The sequence below is a fragment of the Glandiceps talaboti genome, chromosome 17 (assembly GCF_964340395.1).
Source record: "Glandiceps talaboti chromosome 17, keGlaTala1.1, whole genome shotgun sequence".
NCBI lineage: Eukaryota > Metazoa > Hemichordata > Enteropneusta > Spengelidae > Glandiceps > Glandiceps talaboti.
The window spans coordinates 5,867,012-5,891,641 of record NC_135565.1 but is presented as its reverse complement, the minus strand read 5'-3'; the positions used below and the strand labels follow the sequence as shown (position 1 = coordinate 5,891,641).

Below are 24,630 nucleotides of genomic sequence, written 5' to 3'. Positions count from 1 at the left end.
ATGTATGTATGTATGTATGTATGTATGTATGTATGTATGTGTGTTTGTATGTATGTGTATGTGTATGTATGTATGTATGTATGTATGTATGTGTGTATGTATGTGTATGTGTATGTGTATGTGTGCATGTCTGCATGTATGAATATATGTGTATGTACGTATGTATGTATGTATGTATGTATGTATGTACATGTGTTCGTGTTTGTGTATGTGTGTGCATACGTGTGTATGAATGTCTGTGTGTGTACGTATGTATGTGTTTGTGTGTGCATGTATCATGTATGCATGTATTAATGTATGTATGTATGTATGTATGTATGTATGTGTGTGTGTGTGAATATATGTATGTATGTACATTGTATATACATTTGTGTGTGTGTATGCATGTGTATGTATGAATGTATGTATGTACAATGTACATGTATACATGTGTGTGTATGTGTGTATGTATGTATGTGTGTGTGTATGTGTGTGTGTGTGTGTGTGTGTGTGTGTGTGTGTGTGTGTGTGTGTGTGTGTGTGTGTGAATGTTTAGTTTGCTTGCAAGTATGTATTTTATGACAATCTCTTAGTTAAATGTTAGTGTATATTTTTACTGACAGCAAACACCATAGCTGGTATTTGTTCACTGACTACATCAGTTTGTGAGTTCTGCAGTCTGTGTCCACCTTTAGCAAACCATACTGCTCTGTGTAGCTTGGACTCTGCAAAAAAAAAAGAGAGAGAGACAGTATATGTAAATAGTGTAAACCTCAGAAATTTCACTTCTGGCTAAGTTTTGCTTATTTTGCTGGAAAAACTAAAACGTGAAAATCATTTCTGACTAATGTGTCTTCATGAACATAAATGCAATACATCAGGTAATTTGTAAATACATGTACTAATTTATGCATGGTAGCTGGTAGAACATCATAAATATGGTAAGTAGTTGAGTAGCGGCAGATTACTGTCTAGCTTAACAAATATCTTACTAACATTGCTACATTTTATCATTTCCCTCAACAAAAATGTCACTAACAGTGCTACATTTTATCATCTGGCTTGACAAATATCTTACAAACAGTGCTACATTTTATCATCTGGCTTGACAAATATCTTACTAACAGTGCTACATTTTATCATCTGGCTTAACAGATATCTTACTAACATTGCTACATTTTATCATCTGCCTCAACAAAAATGCCACTAACATTGCTACATTTTATCGTCTGGCTTGACAAAAATGTCACTAACATTGCTACATTTTATTGTCTGACTCAACAAAAAATTACCAGGGAATGTTTGAGTAGAGTGTCCATTGTTGTCATATCTGATGACATCATCTGCAGTCAAACCTAGTATTTCCATGTTTTCTTCTGCTATTTCCTTCTCAGTGATCGGATCATCCTCTGAATGGAATAAAAGTATTGGCAGCTTCCTACTTGATATAGATAATAAATCCTTGTGACACTGAAATATAATATGACAAATTAATTATAAGAACATGTCTCAAATCAGTTAACACTAAAAAATGAACGTTTCCTGACTAAACCCAGAATGATGTAATACAGTGGATGGGTGAAATCAAATCAATAAATCAATCAATCAATAATTTTCAATCAATCAATCAATCAATCAATCAATCAATCAATCAATCAATCAACCGATCGACTGACCGACGACCAACCAACCAATCAACCAACCAATCAATCAATAATTTTCAATAAATCAATAAATAAATAAATACATAAATCAATCAATCAATGATCAACCGACCGACCTACCGACCGACCAACCAACCAACCGACCAACCAACCAATCAATCAATTTTATTTCCAATGCCAGTCTAGGCGGATCTGAACAATAGACAGGTCTTCAATTCTTTCTGAAAGCATTAGCTGTAGGTTATCTAATACATAGCAGCTTTATCTATAGATGGGGTGACGTATGCATATGTGAGAAAGCATAACTACCATATGACACTAACTTAAAAAGTTTGGGTTCATGCAAGACACACTTGGTGGATGGTTAATGTTGATGAATAATTATGCTTTGAATGGGGTATAGAAAGTAGGTTAATTCTACGACAATTCAAAGTCCCACACCAACGTTACATGGTGGGCGCTTTGAAAATCTATGCAAGATTTACCAGATTTCTTTCTGTTACAGATGTTTCTGCACCTTTTCTGAAAATGGCAATACTTACCTCTTCAAAGTTTAACTTTGCTCCTTCATATACACTATAACAATTAGATTCCAGGGTTTTCCCTCTCAGATCAAGCATACCATAAATTGGTTTAAACAACCTTGCAATCAGTGAACCGATGATTGGTATACGTAAAGTCCAGTAAAGGAACATACCCAGTATTTTCACTACCGCCAGAGGTCGTACTAATCTGGTGGAATATAATCATTTTTATTACAACCATTAGGCCAAATAAAAAAATATCGCTTGATTCCAATTACGCTCAATTTTAGAATAGGTGGGGTAAGTAGATTTTATATTTAGTTTCTTTTATATATATTTTTTTTCATATAAGTCTAGTTCAGGTTAGTTATGTTTTCCATTGTTTTCCATATGGTCTCTGTGTTATTTCTTCTCATCAGATGTACAGCTATTACAGATTGGAAGAACAGTTTTATATTGTCTTTTTAAAAATTTTTGTGATTTCATACGAGACTTCACAACTAAGGCAATTTTTATTATCATTATATTTTGAATATGTACAAAAAATTGAGGGTTGGCTGTGAAAACTAGGTGGGGCGGGTAACCGAAACCAAACAATTAATTTTTTTTAGGCCTTTTTCAAAACTACATAGAGGCTATAAAGATAAATACATGCCAGTTAACTGATTGTCGTTAAAGTGATAAAATGGATGAGAAATGGTATCTATTTCAGATTTTTAATCATGGAAAAGATTTACCTTGTTTTTCTACTTGAAAAAAAATCCTATGTCAGGAAACATAGACTTGCACATGACTCTTTCCATATGCTATGGTGCATGACCATACACAAATATATAGTCCAAGGACTTTTGCCACTATAGAGTAGGCGCTTACTGCTCTACAATTATCAACTTTAATGAAAGGAATAAAACATACAACCAACAACTACTTTTTCCTTATCCACCCAGTACATATATATATATATATATATATATATATATATATATATATATATATATATATATATATATATATATATATATATATATATATATATATATATATATATATATATATATATATATATATATTGTCATATGAATATTAATTTACCCAAATATGAAGTGAAGAGGTAATAATCTGATTTATAAATGCAAATGAGTTAACTTGTTTGAATCATAGCCCATACTTTCGTGTAGAGTCTTATGTTTGAATATATGTAGCCTGGGAATCAGGAAGGGACTGTCTGCATATATGTAGATGTGGCCTGGGAACCTGGAAGGGACTGTCTGCATATATGTAGATGTGGCCTGGGAACCTGGAAGGGACTGTCTGCATATATGTAGATGTGGCCTGGGAACCTGGAAGGGACTGTCTGCATATATGTAGATGTGGCCTGGGAACCTGGAAGGGACTGTCTGCATATATGTAGATGTGGCCTGGGAACCTGGAAGGGACTGTCTGCATATATGTAGATGTGGCCTGGGAACCTGGAAGGGACTGTCTGCATATATGTAGATGTGGCCTGGGAACCTGGAAGGGACTGTCTGCATATATGTAGATGTGGCCTGGGAACCTGGAAGGGACTGTCTGCATATATGTAGATGTGGCCTGGGAACCTGGAAGGGACTGTCTGCATATATGTAGATGTGGCCTGGGAACCTGGAAGGGACTGTCTGCATATATGTAGATGTGGCCTGGGAACCTGGAAGGGACTGTCTGCATATATGTAGATGTGGCCTGGGAACCTGGAAGGGACTGTCTGCATATATGTAGATGTGGCCTGGGAACCTGGAAGGGACTGTCTGCATATATGTAGATGTGGCCTGGGAACCTGGAAGGGACTGTCTGCATATATGTAGATGTGGCCTGGGAACCTGGAAGGGACTGTCTGCATATATGTAGATGTGGCCTGGGAACCTGGAAGGGACTGTCTGCATATATGCAGATGTGGCCTGGGAACCTGGAAGGGACTGTCTGCATATATGTAGATGTGGCCTGGGAACCTGGAAGGGACTGTCTGCATATATGCAGATGTGGCCTGGGAACCTGGAAGGGACTGTCTGCATATATGCAGATGTGGCCTGGGAACCTGGAAGGGACTGTCTGCATATATACAGATGTGGCCTGGGAACCAGGAAGGGACTGTCTGCATATATGCAGATGTGGCCTGGGAACCTGGAAGGGACTGTCTGCATATATGCAGATGTGGCCTGGGAACCTGGAAGGGACTGTCTGCATATATGCAGATGTGGCCTGGGAACCTGGAAGGGACTGTCTGCATATATGCAGATGTGGCCTGGGAACCAGGAAGGGACTGTCTGCATATATGCAGATGTGGCATTCCAAGCAATAAATACACAACTTTACCTATGTGGTCGTATTCCTATTCCAGACAACAAGGTGACAGATTTCAAAATATCAAAATTTTCATCACCAGCAACTCTTGCCACAATATGTCCTGCTAGTGAATATCCTACCATAGTTTCAATTCTGAAAACAGACAGTCAAGATCATTTTAATGACAGCTCTCTGAAAAACATTTTTTTTTGTACAGCAGAATTGTATACTTGCATATAAAGAAGTATGTAAGCATACACACTGGTAACTTATTATGACATTTGATATGTCCAATACAACATATCACCTTTGTGCCAGGTTTGAATTAAATTGGATATTGCATGTCAGAGAAATTATTCATTACACTTACAAAGAGACGGACGATTGAAGCCCATTTCAATAGCAGCCTCTTCAGGTAAAGGGGATAAAGATAAAAATTCCAAGTTCACTAAATGGAAAACACATACAGCAAATATCCATGTAGGAAGGAATACAATTAAGATAGAATGCACCTTGGAACCAATTTCCATTACAATCAAAATATTTTAAATTTTTTACCAAACTTCACCATATGAAAGTTTGTTCCTGATCTTTTGAAATAAAGAAACTTGAGGGTTTACCATTTTGTTTTCAAGGAAATCGCCAATCTTCTATTTTCCCAATAGTGTTAACACAGTGTTGGGCGGCCATATTGGATTCTAAAATGGATCATTTTGACTTTCATTCAAATGTTTGCATGGTAAGACCCCATTTTCTTCTTCTTGACTTTAACTGAGAATGGGTTTGGGTTTCCTTTAACAAAGTAACCAAATTTTTTTTAACCGAGTTTATTTCTGAGGCGCATTATATGTTAACCTTAAAGGGACACAAAGTGAGTTTGTACTTTTTTGAGGTTAATTTTTGCTGTATACTAAAAGGCACCTGAAGAATCGTAATTAATCACGTATACTAAACTATCACATAGCAAATAGTTAGGGCAGAAACAAAACCTAGTATTTGGCCATAGTAGATAATGATTTGATGACATTATTTGTACTGACTTGTCAAACAAAGCCCTATTGTGTTATCTATTGTGTTACCTATTGTAATAGAAATACCTGACAATGATTTGTAATGCTATGCTTAATCAATATCAATATAAACGGTATACATGTATAGTAAAGCTTTAGGAAATAATTTTTCATCAGAAATAAAAAGCTTAAAAGTCAGCTTCTGCCAATTTCACTTTCATCACCGATTCCCGCTATTACGGGAATGTGCAAGTGCTAATTATTCAAATATACTTGTACCTTTTGATGTCCAGAGCCTTGATGAAAGCTTTGAGGATTTCAGCCTTCTGGTAACTGGTAAAGTCAAAGATTCCCTTGTCATCTATTTTAGTGTACCCCATTCCTGTTGTACAAGAATTCATTTCATAATGTTATTGTATAATGTATTTCAAACCAAATAGTATTAAATAAACATGTGCGAAGAAGAAAAATGACAATAGTCTTTAAATAATGAAACAAAGGTAAAATCAGTCTCACACCCCTCTCTGAGACAGGTTGGAATGTTCATTTTAATGCCTTAAAATCATCCTGACACCAGTGTGCCCTCTGAGCCAATTTGGCGTGCCACTGTTACAAACAATATCTAGTGACGCACCAAATGTTCCCCAATCTCTTACTATGTGGTGACTCACAAGAAATGCCAGTTTTTATCATTTTGACCCACAACAAAATTTGGCTATGATTAGAGGGCACACTGCCTGACACCCCTCTTTGAGACAGGATGGAACATTCATTTTAATGCTTTGTATACATACCTGGCATGTTGGGTAAAATCATCCTGACACCCCTCTCTGTGATGGGTTGGAACATTTTCTTGAATGCCTTGTAAGTGGCTGGTGAACCATGCAAGAAGACAGCAATAGGGCCATCATGTGGTCCAATGTCTGCATACTGAACTGAGAACGTAGTATCTAAGACTTCGACATCAACAGACTTCAAGTCATTGCCATTTCCATTGTCCATAGTTAATGATATTCCAATGTATTTTACAGTACTCCTGATTGAAGAAATAACAATTAATCAAAATACATGTATATATAAAAACAAAATAACAAATAAAGAATGCATGTGTGACCAAGTTTTCAAGTTTGAGAACACAAATACATAGAGTAGTGTTACTGCTATGCTCAAAGTAAATTCCTGACAGGCTGAATCCTCTGTTATGTGATATTTTTTTCTCTTTTTTCATTGCATCTTCCTGTCTCACACCATGGAGGTAGAAAGCACATGTGACAGTAAGCTTCACCAACGTCCATGGTAGCATCATATGCATATAGTCTTCAAGCAGACGAAAAATAACCTAATAGAAATACATCAAGCTGTATCAAAATTCCCTATATCGGTTCTAAAATCAATAATTGAGGAAAGTGTTCCATTTGGTGAATTGATGTACGTTCATAAAAAATGTTAAAATGTTCAAGTAAGGCAATAGTTTCTCGGTGGCGTTTTATTACCATTTGTTATTAGTACATGTACTATACACAGTGTACACATGACTCGATTTCATGATTTTCATTCAGTCCACTGTCACTCGCGGTCCTACTGCCCGGGACTACACTCGGGAGATACTAGAAGTGCCCGGAAGCAAACCAGCTGCCAAGTGGCACTCATAGTCGATATTTATGTGAATTGGCCCACTGCAACTATATGTTAACCAAAATGTAGTGAACTCAAGCCCCCGATTGCTACTTTTTCAGTCTTAGATTTTCAACCCGTCGATCGTACACTCAAACTTTCAAATTCAAAGCATCGTAAGGATGTTGACAGGGATGCAAGTTCATCACCGATATCTTAATAACTAACGTTATATGTTTTCACTGATATATAACAGTTATACAGATATCAATACCTTGTAAAATTAATCCTACCTCGAACAAATAAATTTCAGAAGTACTCAGTGCAGGCAAAAGACCTACTCTTCGCCGTATGTAACGCTGATGATATCAGCATGCAGCATGTACTTGTCTCGTCTGTTGATGAACTCGTGACTCTGAAATATATTTTGCAAGCTCAAACTTTCCAGTCGTGTGTTCGTCTACAATTGGCTCAGATCAGGCATAATTTGGATATGAAACGGGTCATATGATTGATAAGTATCACAATCTTCATTATTAGTTAAAACACACTTATTAAGTTCAATATAATTTTGTTGGCCAATGGAAATGTATAACATATATAGTATATATAGTATAATAACGTATATAGTAGTGACGAACACACATTTTGCGAATGTGTATTTACCCATAATACCTTGTAATGAGGTCACCGGTACGGTACCCCACCGGCGAGCTGGTTGAAAGTTCGCTGGACTTGTCGCCAAAGATTGACTAATTTGGTGATTACAACTGTGACCATACACGTAGAACATAAATGTAACTTGCATACATCAAAGTGAATGCTTTTAGTCGTGTCGACGGAGCGATCTACCTCCACACCACAGCGCAAAACAATCTGATGCACTACCTTCGTACTGCGGTGATCGTGAAGCAGACGAACTCCTTTCTTCGATACCGGTAGATAATTTATGATTGATGCAATGTCGTCGAAACATCTCTTTAATTTGTCAAAATATTGTACTGAATTTAAATGTATAATAGCTTCAAGTGCAATTCGACATCATTCTCTTGCCAGTAAACATGTACGTCATGTCTTTAGCCAACAGACACGAAATTTAGCAGCCACTTGTCGACATGTTGTACATCTACCTCATAGCAATGCAAGGATATTCGTGGTCCACCACACGGTGATTACAGAATTGAATATTTCACATGATAGGACTCACACAAGTGAAGGCGAAGGCGTTGGGCATTTCACCAAACGTTTCTTCGGTACTTCACAAAGTCAATACGAACAGCAGACCTCGAGAGTGACCGTAAAAAGTGGAGGAAGCACTTTTGATGCTGTGTACGGAGATTCTGGTAAACGAGATGGCCCTGTTGTTGTGTGTCTGCATGGAGCTCCTGCATCACATAAAGACTTTACATCGATAGCACCAAGTCTTGTAGCAGCGGGTGTAAGGCTAATCACACCGAATTTTCCAGGTTAGTTATATCTAGTCCTGCTTGCATACGGAGGAATTCGGGACTCGATTCTGACAATTGTCCCTCCCACTCCGTCCTGCGAAGAGCCAGCCGTGAAATACGGACTTACAAAAAATGCCGGTAACTAAGGAATAAAATCGCCCAGTGGTCAAATATTAGCAATAAATCTATTATTTAGTCGGTTTACCTCATTTTGACTGCAAAAGTCCTATAGCGGATGACCAAAACTATCAAAATCGGAACTTTTCAAATTCGAAGTCAGTAATACAGACTCGTGCACCGTCATGTAAGCAGGACTAAGTTATATCATGGAGTCTCATTAGATGACTGATATTACTATGGTAACTGAGCCTTTTCGGTTTACTAGATTGATTAAGATAGACACAAACTAAAAATTGTTGTCTCAAAATGTTGATACAACAGTGATAAGCTATAGAATGGACTACTACATGTATATATAGTGGTCTGAGGTTTAATTATAGTCTGACTATTGAGTTCAAGTTCCATAAACTTGCAGTGTAGTGTTTAGGGACTTCAGTGTTTACACTATGTTGTTCAGGGGGTGATATGATTAGCATTGCACAAGAGAGGAACTGCTATCACCCACTTATGTAATCTACCACATTGAAGACTATGATATATCTCAGATCACAAACGAACATTTTTAGTGGTCTGAGAATAGATTTAGTTTGTGTCTATCTTGGAAAACCTAAAGGCTCGATTACCTGTGTCGTATCTGGTCTGTAGATCTCGACTGTAAACAAGTTAATAACAAAATGCAAGATAAATATTATTCAAACCAGCAAAGCAATGATAGTTTATCAATTTGGTTAGAAATGTACATTTGTAATTATCATTTTTTATTTGTCCCAGTAGAACAAGTGTTTGATATAACAATGTTTTCTACTACATTTCATATGTAAAAACCTTCATTTGAAGTAAGTAGAATACTGCAAGTATTGTTTGATAATATGTACCCCCCGGGGGGGGGGGGGGGTGCTCCAAACATAAAAGTCAGCTGATGACACTCTTACAAATCTTTAATTACAGATTTATCAAATCAGTGTGCCCTTTAAGCCAATTTGATGCACCACTGACATATTTCCTAGTGATGCACCTAAATACATTGTATGGTGTTCTATTGCCAGAGTTGAACACTTCATCTAGCTTGTAATTGATACATGTTTAGCACTATGAGAGACAACAATTGATAATATGATGTCAAGAAAACTATAATTTAAGCAAAAAAAAGAATTGTTTCTGGTCAGCATGCGCATCACTTAAATACCCCCATATCAGTCTTCTTTGTTTGTTTGTTTGTCCAGCTCATGCAGTCTGCAGATCGTGGGGAAACACAAAAATAACCCTCCCTACTTCAGTGAAGACAAATACAGATCCAATCATGAACAAGCAAATGACATCTGCCCCACATACATACTTGCTCTAAAGTACTAAATAAAAAGAACAGTAACTGCCATCAATAGTAGACTGAGTGACAGGTTTGTTGAGAATTCAAAAAAAAATTTGCATCATCACACCATTTTAGACAAACTGTCCTGATCCGAAACATTTTTTTTTTTGGCCATAGCCATCAATTATGGTAACAATGGCAGAGGACAGTTCTTAATATCTTCACACATCGATATAAAACAATATACTGGAATAGTTTGATGGAGGTAATGAGGTTTTATGTATTTTCACTCAATAATTTAAACTCAGCTTGTGTCATTTTAGAAAACATAGTCTGTTTATTGCACTGCATGTCAAGATACATCATTAGCTGGCTGTACCTCCCTATCCCTATAGCCTGTTTACTGCACTGTTGAGATGCATCATTAGCTGGCCATACCTGCTTGCCCTATAGCTTGTTTACTGTCTGCGCTGTTGAGATACATCATTAGCTGGTTGTACCTTCTAGCCCTATAGCTTGTTTACTGCACTGTTGAGATGCATCATTAGCTGGTCGTACCTCCTAGCCCTATAGCTTGTTTACTGTCTGCGCTGTTGAGATACATCATTAGCTGGTCATACCTCCTAGTCCGAGCACTATAGCCTGTTTACTGTGCTGCATGTAGCCCTCGTCTTCTCGGCTTGTCTTGATTACTTTGTCAAAACTGATAACAATTTGAAATTTTTCACCCAACAGCCTTGTCGATGACAGTGTGCAGTGACTGCAGTCCCTTCAACCATGACAACCCATCAGACTATCATTATTCATGAACAAATTATGCAAATATACATGCATTGCTAGGTGAAGGAAATGTGATAATTTACATGTTATTTGCATATGATTATGTAAATTTAACATACAGGTTTTTGATAACGAATTTTGAGAGTGTGGCTACATTAACCATTTGAAAACGTAGCCAAGACAAGCTGGGATTATGAGGGCTTTTAACGATGTATCTTGACAGCACTGTAAACAGGCTATAGAAACTAGTAAACCTATTGAAAGTTTCTTCACTATTTTAACTTTGATTGCAGGATATGGGAATTGTACTGAAATAGAGGGTAATTCATATTCCTACACCCAAGTTGAGAAATCAAGATTTCTTCAAGATTTTTTAACATCTATTGGTATTAATAGGTAAGACTTCTTACAAAGGTACGGTAGTTTTTCCCCCGAAAGAAAGAAGACAATGATTTTCCAAAGTATGTGATGAGTAGATATTTAGATACTCTCAAAAGAAAGTTTTCCATTGTCATGAGAGAGAGAAAGAGAGAGAGAGAGAGAGAGAGAGAGAGAGAGAGAGAGAGAGAGAGAGAGCGAGAGAGCGAGAGAGAGAGAGAGAGAGAGAGAGAGAGAGAGAGAGAGAGAGAGAGAGAGAGAGAGAGAGAGAGAGAGAGAGAGAGAGAGAGAGAGAGAGAGAGAGAGAGAGAGAGAGAGAGAGAGAGAGAGAGAGAGAGAGAGAGAGAGAGAGAGAGAGAGAGAGAGAGAGAAACTAGAGCTGCATACATTGATTTATCGAATGATATTGCACTGTTTTCCCTCTGCTCCCACAAGATCGAGACTTTCTCACAATCATACATTGGTATTTAAATTCTTATTTTTCAGGGTTACTGTCCTTTTAGCATTCAGTGCTTCTGGTGCAACTGCAAGTCAGCTGTGTGCTGATGCTGATTTCATGGATTCAGTGGTGTTCATCTCAGGGATTAACATTCGACCACACAGGTAAGTCTGTATGATATGCTTTATCAGGTCACCATCATGTATTGGCCAACTAATATCACAAAGAGAAGACCTGTGAAGGTGAAATAACATGACGTTTATAATCAGTAAACAGGTTTAACACACTTTTACATATCTTAACTACCAACCAAACAGATATGAACACATTTTGACATATCTTAAAGGAACACAAGCTAAGTGTACATGTGTTTGGGCATAGTTTATTTATAAAAATCAGAAATTATGCAAATGACTGATTACTGAGAGACTACATAATACATTCTGGTGTCACATCCATTAACATTGCCCTTTACCTTTTTGATTTAACAAAATTGAACAAAAACATTTTTTTAATTTGTTAGTCACACACAAGTAAAGTATATGAGGAGAATGTCTTCTACTAAGACTTTTTTTTCCTGTAATGCTGTATTTCATTTTTATATTTCTACAGAAGAGCCAGACCAAAGCATGTGGTTAGATCTTTATCACTCATTCTGGAACATATACCCCTTATAAGGAAGAGGTTATTACCAATCATAGTCAGATTGAGTGGCTTCCGCATCAGTGATCCCATATATATGATGCATGCACTACATGAAGTAAGAAGAATCAACTGGTCAAACGTAAGTGTCAGGTATTTCTTCCCCCCCCCCCCCCCCCCCATCTTTTTCTTCATTTGGCGAAGGCAAACATGAGTGGCCATAGGGCGCCTTGTCACTATAAGTTGTTAGACTAGTAGTTACAAAACTTCTTAAGGTCAAGAGTATTTTCTGGCTGAATGAAGAATAAAACCCTCCATCAGCTGCTCACCTTCGATTCTTGAATATCATGATTGTTGCATCATGGGATATACAATGATAACTATGAATCAATCAGTATCGTAAACAATTGTATTACATAGCTTTTAACCACAAATAATGTTGTCATGGTTACCCGGACCATTGTAGGAGGTTTGTTCTATTGATAGCTCCACATTAGGTATTATGATAACAACAAACAATCTTATAGTAGTCTTTTGTGTCTGAGCATGCTCAGTCTGGATTGCAAGTTCCCAGTCACGAAAAATCATCAATTATGCAAATGACACATTAAAACTAATAGCTATGTCAACAAGCTTTATACAATATATGCTGTGTGTTATGGTTGATGTGTGTATCAAATAAGGATGGAATGTGAAGTGTGTATTCTTAAGTTATAGCCAAATTACTGAAAATTATTAATTATGCAAATGTATCATTCAGACTTAAAGCTACATCAACAAGCTTTTAAGGATGTGTAACCTGTATTATATTTGATATATGTACTAAATTATATGGAATTCTTAAGATGTACCCAGTAGTCTTATTGGAAATCAACCCACATACCCACACACCCATACATACCCGGTATATACATACATGCATGCAGACAGGCAGGCAGACAGACAGACAGACAGACAGACAGACAGACATACACAGACATACATACATACATACATACATACATACATACATACATACATACATACATACATACATACACACACACACACAAATATAGTGCAGCTGATTATCTTTTGACAGTTATTAATTAATACTTTATTCTCATTTTAGTGCAGACATAATGTTGAGATGTTAGGCAAATCAGAGTTACCAGTTATGGTTATAGGAGTGGAGAATGACCCATTTGTTGAAGCAGCAATTGCCAGGGAGAAAATGGACATACTAGGAATACATCAAGATGATGATGTTTTATACTTCAATGCAGATGGTGTTTGTACTCAAGGAAACATAGAAGGTATAGTGACACATTTACATTGGAAATATTGTATACTTTCATAGAGATAGTGTTTGTAATCAGGGCAATATAAAAGATACGATGACACAATTATATTGGAAATAAAAACATATTTTGTTTTGATTTAATTGTAGCTTTCTTAACTACGGTTCAGCAGATAGGTTATTAACGTAAGTGGCACCAAGCTTGCTAAGTGTCACTGCAGGGTAGCTAGCTAGTGAGGACTAAAATCACATGATGGTACACGAAGCTGTCAACATGTCTCTAAAACTCCTAAAATTAGATAACTGGAAAGCAAGTTAGTAGAATGTTTTGTCTGGTTGGGAATGCAACTAACGTTTGTCGTAAAACACTTGGCAGTGATGATTCTTTCAAAAGTGGCTGTAGTACTTAACTCTCATGGCCCTCACATTTACTTCTGAACAGCACTCCTAGTGATCAAAGTATGCAATCTTTTGTTTTTCTGATATGGTGTGTTGTTGTAGAAAGTGAATCTGTGCCATGCACTGTTACAATATTATTACTCAGATAAAGAAACTATAGACACACGTGACAGTTAACACAGATGTGTACAATTCTCGAAAAAAAAACGATAATTTTATACAGATACACCTTTGTAGAGATTGACATTCAGGTTTGGGACTAGTACATGACAGTGTTATGTTGCACACACATGCTGTAACATAGTTTTGGAACTGTCAAGGCTTTCCAGGTTTGCCAACATTATACATTTGTATATTGGATTAAATTCTTCACATGGGCGATAGAAACATGTATTGCATCAGGTCCCCAATTTATCTAGATGGTTTCATTTGTACACCATCAAGGTTAACATGTTAACCAAAGACTTCAACAATTCAGAAACAAATGAAAACTCTAACTGATAACTTGGTTATTCCTAACCAGCCATTCTAACCATTGACTGTGATAAATCCACAATCAAAGGAATACTTCACCATTTTGCAACATTTTCATGCAGTTCACCCTTTTTCTTGAAATTGAATGATCTATATTTTTAACATTTCATGTTCTTCTCTGTTTTGTGTTTCTAGATCATAAAACCAAGCCAAGGAGAGGTGCAATATTTGAAAAAGGAGGCCACTTTATTCAGAATGCTTTTCCTGATCAGATTACTAAGTTAATACTTGATATGGTACAGTTAATAAAATAACACAAAAAGAACTAAATAGTGTGTGAAATGTCTGAAATGAATTCTTGTAAGGGGACAAGGCAAGGCTGATTTCCTCTTACCTGCTTTAGTTTATGTCATAAAGTCACTTTCGCCACCCCTGTATCACATGACTTCTCTAAAAATAAGAAAAAAAAAGTTATTCAAATTACCATGAACCAACAGCTGTTTACAGGGATAGAGAATTTTGGGTATGGTGCCCAATTGCATATGCTGATATCACCAAGAGCAATAGTGTCTGTATCTATAATTTCTACCTTACAGTACTGAGGTAGGGAATTCTGGGTATGGTGCTCACTTACCTATGCTGATGTCACCAAGAGCATTAGTTTCTATTGTTTGTACCTTAAGTTGTAGGTCAAGTGGTGTCGTAATCCTCATTTACATACGGATTGGCTAGAAACAATAACAGACAGATAACCTATGCATGATGATCGTTGCTAGGCATATATGCATTCATTTTTGGATTTTTATTTACTTGCTTATTCATCCTGATTCCTAATTCCTAAGTTATTTTTTCATATTCACCATCATTTGGCAGTTTCTATATGGTGGCACAATCATTTTGAACAATTCCCCCACCCACACCCAATTCCCACTGTAATTGGCCCTGCAAAATTTGAGTGTCGGTCACACAGACACACACACACAAATGGACAGACACTTTGCCAAGTAGCACTACAGTTGGGATCGCCAAAGTATGGGTCGGCTGTCGGTTGGGCCTGTTGAACAATTTTTTCCTGAGTTTATCACTTTTATATGAATAACACCACATTTAGATTCGATTTCAGTGAGGTAAATGTCCAACTCGCCTGTAAAAGTGCAGCAAACATGACTGAAAAGTGTCATCTTGAAAACAAGTTTTCCCAGATCGAGTCACGATTTCAACCACAGGCTAGGGTTTTCAAAACAGGCCAATAAATTTACTTGTATTTATTTATTTATTTGTTTGTTTATTTATTTTTGTAATTTTCTACAAGCTGCCCTATGACTTTTAAAGATAAAGTAAACGATTAGAAAAACTGAATTTGTGTGCCCCCCCCCCCCCCCGAAGATTCGTTTGTTGATTTGATTGCTCCACAAGATCACAGACTTTTTAATGACTTTTCATGAATCGCTTCGGTCGAGCGCCCTCTGGCGGTGTTATGCCAAACTTTACCAGTCTGCCAGTCTGCAGTTGACTCTGATAATTTCGATTAAGACAATGTTAATGTGAATCATAAAGCATTATTACCACTTTTTTTGTTTGTAATACATTTATTTTTGTAAAAGATATTTTTGTGGGATAACGGAAATGTGTAATATATAAGAACAGACGAACACACATTTTGCGAATATAACGTTACAACTTACATCTACCTCATAGTAATTACCCACAACACCCTGTGCTCTTGTGCCGCCGAACTGGACTTGTCGAATTGTCGCCAAATATCGATGAATTTGACAACGGTGATCATGTACGGTGTTTATGTAGAACATAAATGTAACTAACGTAGATCAGAGTGAATGCTTCTAGTCGTGTCGACGGAGAGATATAACGCCACAGCGCAAAACAATTCAGTACTTGTCTCTGATGTCCTACTTCCGGTTCCGTGGTGAAGCAGACGACCTTTCTCCCCTTCGATACCGGTAGATAATTTATGATTGATGCAATGTCGTCGAAACATCTCTTTAATTTGTCAAAATATTGTACTGAATTTAAATATATAATAGCTTCAAGTGCAATTCGACATAATTATCTTGCCAGTAAACATGTACGTCAAGTCTTTAGTCAACAGACACGAACTTTAGCAGGCACTTGCTGTCGACATGTACATCTACCTCATAGCAATGCAAGGACAGTCGTGGTCCACCACAGGGTAATCACAGAATTGAATATTTCACATGATAAGACTCACACAAGTGAAGGCGTTGGGCATTTCACCAAACGTTTCTTCGGTACATCACAAAGTCAATACGAACAACAGACCTCGAGAGTGACCGTAGAAAGTGGCGGAAGCACGTATGATGTTGTGTACGGAGATTGTGGTAAACGAGATGGCCCTGTTGTTGTGTGTCTGCATGGAGCTCCTGCATCACATAAAGACTTTACATCGATAGCACCAAGTCTTGTAGCAGCGGGTGTAAGGCTAATCACACCGAATTTTCCAGGTTAGTTATATCATGGATTCCATGGTTATATCACGGAGTCTCATTAGATGAATACTACTCTGGCAATCTAGGTCACATAATTGAGTCACGATTTGCTAAGACACTAGTCTAGTTCCTGTACAGTGCGTTACGAGTACCATGATCATCTGCACTCATGAATAGGGATAGTCATTATTCTAGCACAGAAACCTGTGCTATCTCTGACTGCGTTCATATTAACGTGATTGTGTTATCGCGTCCCCATGTGATTTTAGTTTCAGACTGGAGAGGTGGAGTTCGGTTAATGAGCAATTTTCTAAAGGAACTAACCAATTGCAAGTTGAACTGCCTGCCAATTTGTGATGGATTACTACTGTGACATGCATTTTTAACCCTTTGCCCAGTGGTATTTGGGATAGCACAGATTTCTGTGTTAGAATTTACCACTTTCCATATGTGAGTGGAGATGATCGTAGTAGTCGTAATGCGTCATGGGAACTAGACTACTAAGACGTGTACACAAACTGAAATCACAAACTGAAATTATTCATGACATGTTGTTATAAGCTATTCAACAGACATCGATTTAATAATACGCACAGTAGGGTGGCATTTCTGATGACTTCCATCATCTTGACGTGTACATTTTGGTGACTAAGTTCCACTATCTCAATCCAAGGGTGATTAGATTCTCACAACAGAGGCGCCCCCATCAACCCCATGTGTTATCTACCACATTGAACAACAATAGTTTTAGGTGTTGTTTTTTGTTTTTTGTTTGTATATAGCACCTTCCCACTGTGTGCTCAAAGCCCTTTACAATTATTACTCCTGGCATGGATCTATAATGGCACAAATTGCCCTTTATACTTCCTCAACACCCTGGGGAGCATACAAACATTGCAACCTCTATCCTACCAGGTCCCCAATTATACAGCTGGATTGACTGAGGCACAATCATGGTTCAAATCTTGCCCAAGGACTTTGGCCACTCACAAACAAACAACAGCGATGGGGGCTCAAAACTGGAACATGCAGATTCCAAGCCGGCCATTCTAACCATTCACCCCTCATGACTCCACAGTTTGTGTCAGTCTTAGTGGAAACCTCAATCTCCCCAGTTGTACGTGGGCTGCAAATTGTGAGGAAAAAAGTTCCTCAAAAGGAAACTTGACAACTTTTACTAAGAAAACAGCATATCAATGATTGTTTATCAATTTGTTTAAAAATTATGACGTTCTTATATTTTTGTCCAGACTGCAGAAGAAATGTTTGATGACAGTGTTTTTCTACTACATGGAGTGTGCCCTCTAGTGGTAGCCAAATTTTGTTGTTGTGTGTCAGTATGATAAAAACTGTCATTTGTTGTGAATCACCAAATAGTAAGTCACCAAATAGTAAGAGATAGGTGAACACCAAATTTTGGTACATCACTAGTAGAAATTGAGTGCATTAGACTATAGTGGTGCATCAAAGTTGCTTAGAGGGCGCACTAACTACCATGTATATTTATGTCAATTAATTATGTCAGTGAGTCATTTATTTTATGTTAAGTTTGAGTTTTGCATAAACAAGTTTGAAGTTTTGATGTACTTCTGTAATTATAATGCAGCAAGTGCATTTCATATGGCATTAAAATAAAATAAAAACCTCCCCACCAAACGTAAAACTTAGCTGATGACAGACTAACAAATCCTTACAGATTTATCAAATGGAATCCTTTAACCCAGAAATTTTAATTGGTAGCCATGACAATGACATGTGACAACATTATTGTTTAACAATTCATCTAGCTTGTAATTCATGCCTGCTTAGCATTATGGGAGATAGCAGATTATACAAAAAATGTGGAAAATCATATTAAGTCATTGAGTACGATAAAATTTTTAAAATACCAGAAGACTACCATCGAAGGCATGGATCAATATTAACATTACACTGGAATACACAATGTAGTTGGATGGATCTTTTATGTGTTCAACTTTTGTCACAAAGTTACATCACTATTTTAATTGAGAATAATGCATATTCCTACTTCGCAGGATATGGGAATTGTACTGAAATAGAGGGTAATTCATATTCCTACACCCAAGTTGAGAAATCAAGATTTCTTCAAGATTTTTTAGCATCTATTGGTATTAATAGGTAAGACTTCTTACCAAGATACATTAGATAGTTCTTACCCCCAAAAGCAGGAAAGCAGAAAGTATGTCATGATGTAGATATTTTGATAACTGTCACTCTTAATTCACAAAAAGAGAGTGATTGACAGAAAGAGACAGACAGACAGAGTCAGAGATAGCCAGAGACACACAGACAGAGACAGACACACAGACAGACAGTCAGTCAGAGACAGACAGACAATGAGACATAGTTAGATGAAGACACAATTGTAACTTTTCATCACATTGGGTATTGATATTACACCGTCACCCCTTTCCCCACCCCACAAGAGTTTTTCTCACAATCATAACTTGGTATTTAAATTGGATTTTTTCTTATTTATCAGGGTTACTGTCCTTGTAGCACACAGTGCTTCTGGTGCAACTGCAAGTCAGCTGTGTGCTGATGCTGATTTCATGGATTCAGTTGTGTACATCTCAGGAGTTAACATCCGACCACACAGGTAAGTCTATACAATTGGGGGCACCCTGATATATCAACCTACCACTCTAAGAAAGAGAACACCCATGTGTGTCCCCACTAAATACTAAAACAATTCGTCTGGCGGTTCTATTAGTTATGCACACACACACACACACACACACACACACACACACACACACACACACACACACACACACACACACATACACACACACATACACACATACACATTCACATACATACACCCTGCACACACACCTGCACACATACAGAGTAACACACATACACACATATGCATGTACATACACATACACACATACACATACACACACATACACACACACATACACACACACATACACATACACACACACACACACAGACACTTCATTCACCATGCCTATAGCATTGGTACCTCACAGTTCAATGTAAGGTGTCAATGTAAATTATATTAAACATTTATCACATGTACAGTTGTAAAAGTCAAAAACATGTACATAAACTATTATTCTACCCTTCTTATTACCATTGTTAAATAATTTTTAGTGCTGCCTGCTTGTCTTTCTATAACCTGATATTTTGGCTGTAATACAATTTTCTCTTTTTTTTATATATTTCAACAGATATGCCAGACCAAAGTATGTGATAAGAACCGTGTCATACTTAACAGAAAATGTACCCATTCTGAGAAAGATAATAACACAACTTGCAGTCAGAAAAAGTGGTTTCCGTGTTAGTGATCCCTTATATATGTTGGGTGTGATACATGAAGTAGGAAAAATCAATTGGTCAAAAGTAAGTGTATGGAAAATGTGAGTTACCTTAGGAGCATACGTTGTTAATGCTAGTCGATAGATGAAGTGTGAGAGAAACCTTAGGTCACAAGTATTTTCTGACTGAATGAAGAAAAATATTGGAGAATGATCTGAGTATAATTATGATTACCCCTGATTTAAGAAAATCTTGGAAAATAATGATGATTTGGAATGTTTTCACTTCATTTTGGGCACTATGAAACTAATGACATACACACACACATACATACATCTATGCATACATACATACATCTATGCATACATACATACATACATACATACATACATACATGTACATACATACATTATCATACATACATAATATCATAACTAGGCAAAGCCCATAAGCTCGCGCAGGGTAGATTCATTTGTGACCGGCTGCCTGGGCCAGGGTTGATACACTTGATTTGGGTCTTTTTCCAGGGGTATTAACCATCAAAATTTATTTTATTGAATGACAACTAATTCTCTGACATGGGCGAGAAGTAAAGCAAGTCAACACTCTATGCAGTTGTTGGTTTCAAAAACCATCATGGCCATTAGATTAATATTGATCCTTTTCAATCAGCCAACTTATCATAGACCCTCCACCAACGTACGTTGGTCTTTGGACAATTCAACTCGATGATTTAGGAATGGTACTGTACCAACAAACATAGGAAAGTAGATATTCTTTTTAAAACATGTAAAAAAACAATTATCGACAATATAAATATCAAAACCACACTTCCACAACCCGGAAATTAAACTGCGCTATGTCATCAGTGGTCCGTATCGCGTACCGCCGTGCATCAAACTTCCAAATAGTGTAACAATTTCTCCTTGAGGTACAGTGATGCCTCGATACTCGTTACAATGTTACGATAATCGTGCCAACAGGCCTACTGTTACAATATTGTATATGCATGGTGATGTTATGTCGCCTATGATATACGATGATATGGAAGGCGCATGCGTAGTCAGTGCGCGCCGCAATGCATGATTGGGAGAACCACCCAATTTTTTCGTATTGTATATACGACGCGCATGCGTACTAGTCATTGAGCCGCTTCGCGGCAGCTTTGCTGCCGCTGCGCGAGCTTTTATTTATTAAGCCATGTACACAAGAAGTGACATTGGCAAGGAAATACACACACAGACACATATCTACATACATACAAACACATACACACACATACAGACAGACAGACAGACAGGCAGACAGACATACATACATACATACATACATACATACATACATACATACATACATAGACAGACAGACAGACAGACAGACAGACAGACAGACATACATACATACATACATACATACATACATACATACATACATACATACATACATACATACATACATACATACATACATACATACATACATACAGACATACATACAGACATACACACACAAATATAGTGCAGATGATTGTCTTTTGACAGTTATTAATTAATACTTTATTCTCATTTTAGTGCAGACATAATGTTGAGATGTTAGGCAAGTCAGAGCTACCAGTTATGGTTATAGGAGTGGAGAATGACCCAATTGTGGAAGTAGCAATTGGCAGGGAGAAAATGGACATACTAGGAATACATCAAGATGATGATGTTTTATACTTCAATGCAGATGGTGTTTGTACTCAAGGAAACATAGAAGGTATAGTGACACATTTACATTGGAAATATTGTATACTTTCATAGAGATAGTGTTTGTAATCAGGGCAACATAGAAGGTACAGTCACATTTATACATAGGAAATATTAATTGCTGTTTTAATTGATATGTACTTCAGGGCAACTTAGAAGTTACAGTAACTCATTTACGTATGAAATGGGTATATAGTTACATCTTTGTTATGAAGTTAGCTGTGGTAGAATGAGCTAGAGTAAATGTAAATATTAAGTGAAGTGAAATTTACTAAGCACATAGTCTTGGTTACCCAGCCTTTCACTGCTGGGGGCTCTGCCTATGAGACCGCCCCAAACAAGAGTCTGGGGAAATGCGATTTCAACTCGCCTGAGCAGGAAGTAGCCTCTGAAGCAGTGCATCATGGGGAGTACTTCACAGCCAACATTGCAGGCTGAATGATTGGGGTATACCTTTGTTACAGATTATCACTTCTCAAGTGACTGATGTATATTAATTACAACAAACAGGCCTCGTAAGCCCGTTTTTTATGGTTGGGAGAAGTGTACTGTGTGACTTCCATAGACCTGTTGCCGGTGCCAAGATGCATTGTGCGTCTCTATATACAATGCCATACATTGTGTACGCACTGAGGGGTTTGCACGTGCTACTTAGGGGAATGGTTGTCACCTGACCTTACCCTGGGTTCACCTTAAAAATCACTCTCTGTTAAGGATGGCGTTTATTATTTGTTCTATAAAATCAATCGTAATTAAAGACATCAACATGTCCTGATGTTATTTCAAACGTCATAAAGACAAAACAAGACCAAAACGTAACAACATAAGCAATGTCCTGTCGCGCAATGCATCTTGGAACAGGAAAATTGACTATAGCAGGGTAGTTTGAATCTCCTTTCCCCAGACTCCCCAGCGGCGAGAGTCTGGGTAATCAAGACTAAGCTGTACATGACACAGTCGACAGAATGTTGCTAAAACAATGACCTAAAAGTTACATCAACGGAAACAAAGCTGTTTTGACTGGTTGAGAATGCAGTCAACATTGTCATGGAATACTTGGAAATGATAATTCACAGTTCTTTCATATTAAAGAGGCTCTGGTTCTCAATTCTTGTGACCTTTTACTTTTGCTTTTGAAGAGCACCCCTACTAGTGACTAAACTATTTGTTTTTGTTACACAGTGATGCTGTACTGTAGAAAGTAGATTATGCTGTATAGTGGATTTAGTGTAGTGCAGTTTTATAATGACTTAGGTACACAAACTACAGACTTTCATTACAGAATCAATCCATTAGCTAAGGAAGTGGGGTTTCTTATCTTTCTTATCACTGAATATGTTTGTTAGTAATATTTACAAATGTGATAAAGCACTATTACATAACACATCAGGCAAAGCTAAGCTCAATATCTAAGTGTGAAGCCCCTAATGTCATATCAGTTGTTATCAGTTTTACTGACCCATTATCAGTGACATTGCAAATAGCTTTAGAGATGCAAACAATTTCTATGACACCCGACTTGCTGGCTCACCAAGTCGGGAAAGTTGCACTTGAACTGTTAATGCAAAGAATCCGTCATGGCTAACACAAATGTGGATAATGCAAACATTTTTCTTTTATTTACATTTTTTTTTTGCGTTGGGAATTGCCACGAGTGATTTTTTTAATATTTTAAGCAGATCTATTCACAAATTCACAAACATGTTTTCAAAGATTTTCATTCAGATTTGAGACTATGTGTTAGGGCTATATTTTACATTCATTATCACATTTCTGTGGAACTGACAAGGCTTTACCAGTTAATGTACAGTATACATTTATATATAATAGCCTCTTCACACACACAGGACTAGATTCTTCACACCATAGAAACCTCTATCCTACTTGGTCTTGATTTATACAGATTTATAAAGCCAGTCATGCTAACCATTCACCCACCATGAGATAACTCCACTCTAACCATTTGACCATCTTAGAATACTAGTAGGATGATATAACAACTTCACCAGTTTTGCAGTATTTTCATGCACTTCATCACCTTTTTCTTGAATGATCTATATTTTTTTCATGTTCTTCTCTGCTTTGTATTTCCAGATCATAAAACCAAGCCAAGGAGAGGTGCAATATTTGAAAAAGGAGGCCACTTTATTCAGAATGCTTTTCCTGATCATATTACTAAGTTGATACTTGATATGGTACAGTTAGTAATAAAATAACACAGACTAAATAGTGTCTGTAATATCTGAAGCCAAGGATAAATTTACCAAAAGACTTTGCCATATCATATGAAAGTTTGTTCACAATAAATAATTTGTAGGGTTCACCATCTTATTTTGAAGATGTCAACTATGGTTTATTTTGCAATAAAGTTTCAGTTAACACACATTCCGGCAGCCATATTGAATGGTGACCATATTGGATTCTAAAGTTGGTTAATATCTTAATATCTCATTTGAACCCTATTTAAAAGTTTGCATGATGATACATAATTAGTTTTTTCTTGATTTAACTGACAATTGGTTGGACCTTCAAGTCCATCGAATTGGAGACTATTACAATGGGCTTTGTCTGTCTGTCCATCCGTATGTGTGTCCATCTGTCCATCTGTAAGTTGTCATTTCTCACACATCTAATATTCTCTGACATCCAATTTTTTTTTTTCAAAATAAGTACAAAGGTGACATTCCCTACGGTACATATGCACTTAACTATGTTTCACAACATAAG

The 24,630-nt window shown here is 37.0% G+C and overlaps 2 protein-coding genes across 2 annotated transcripts; one reads left to right on the top strand and one right to left on the bottom strand.

Annotated features, from left to right (window-relative positions):
- Window positions 1-579: 579 nt before the first annotated feature.
- LOC144448643 (uncharacterized) lies at window positions 580-7,520 on the bottom strand. Its single transcript, XM_078138921.1, has 7 exons — window positions 7,404-7,520; window positions 6,291-6,532; window positions 5,776-5,878; window positions 4,517-4,639; window positions 2,186-2,375; window positions 1,272-1,449; window positions 580-704 (listed from the first exon to the last, which is right to left on the bottom strand). The coding sequence occupies exons 2-7, from the start codon at window positions 6,496-6,498 to the stop codon at window positions 580-582; spliced, it is 927 nt and encodes a 308-aa protein (XP_077995047.1). The 5' UTR covers window positions 6,499-6,532; window positions 7,404-7,520.
- A 303-nt stretch (window positions 7,521-7,823) lies between these two features.
- LOC144448642 (uncharacterized) lies at window positions 7,824-24,119 on the top strand. The gene is made up of 12 exons (XM_078138920.1): window positions 7,824-8,576; window positions 11,061-11,163; window positions 11,632-11,748; window positions 12,197-12,368; window positions 13,338-13,521; window positions 14,574-14,674; window positions 16,603-16,861; window positions 18,883-18,985; window positions 19,350-19,466; window positions 20,071-20,242; window positions 21,730-21,913; window positions 23,998-24,119. Exons 1-12 carry the CDS (start codon window positions 8,060-8,062, stop codon window positions 24,117-24,119), a joined length of 2,151 nt encoding a protein of 716 aa, XP_077995046.1. The 5' UTR covers window positions 7,824-8,059.
- The last annotated feature ends 511 nt before the right edge of the window (window positions 24,120-24,630 follow it).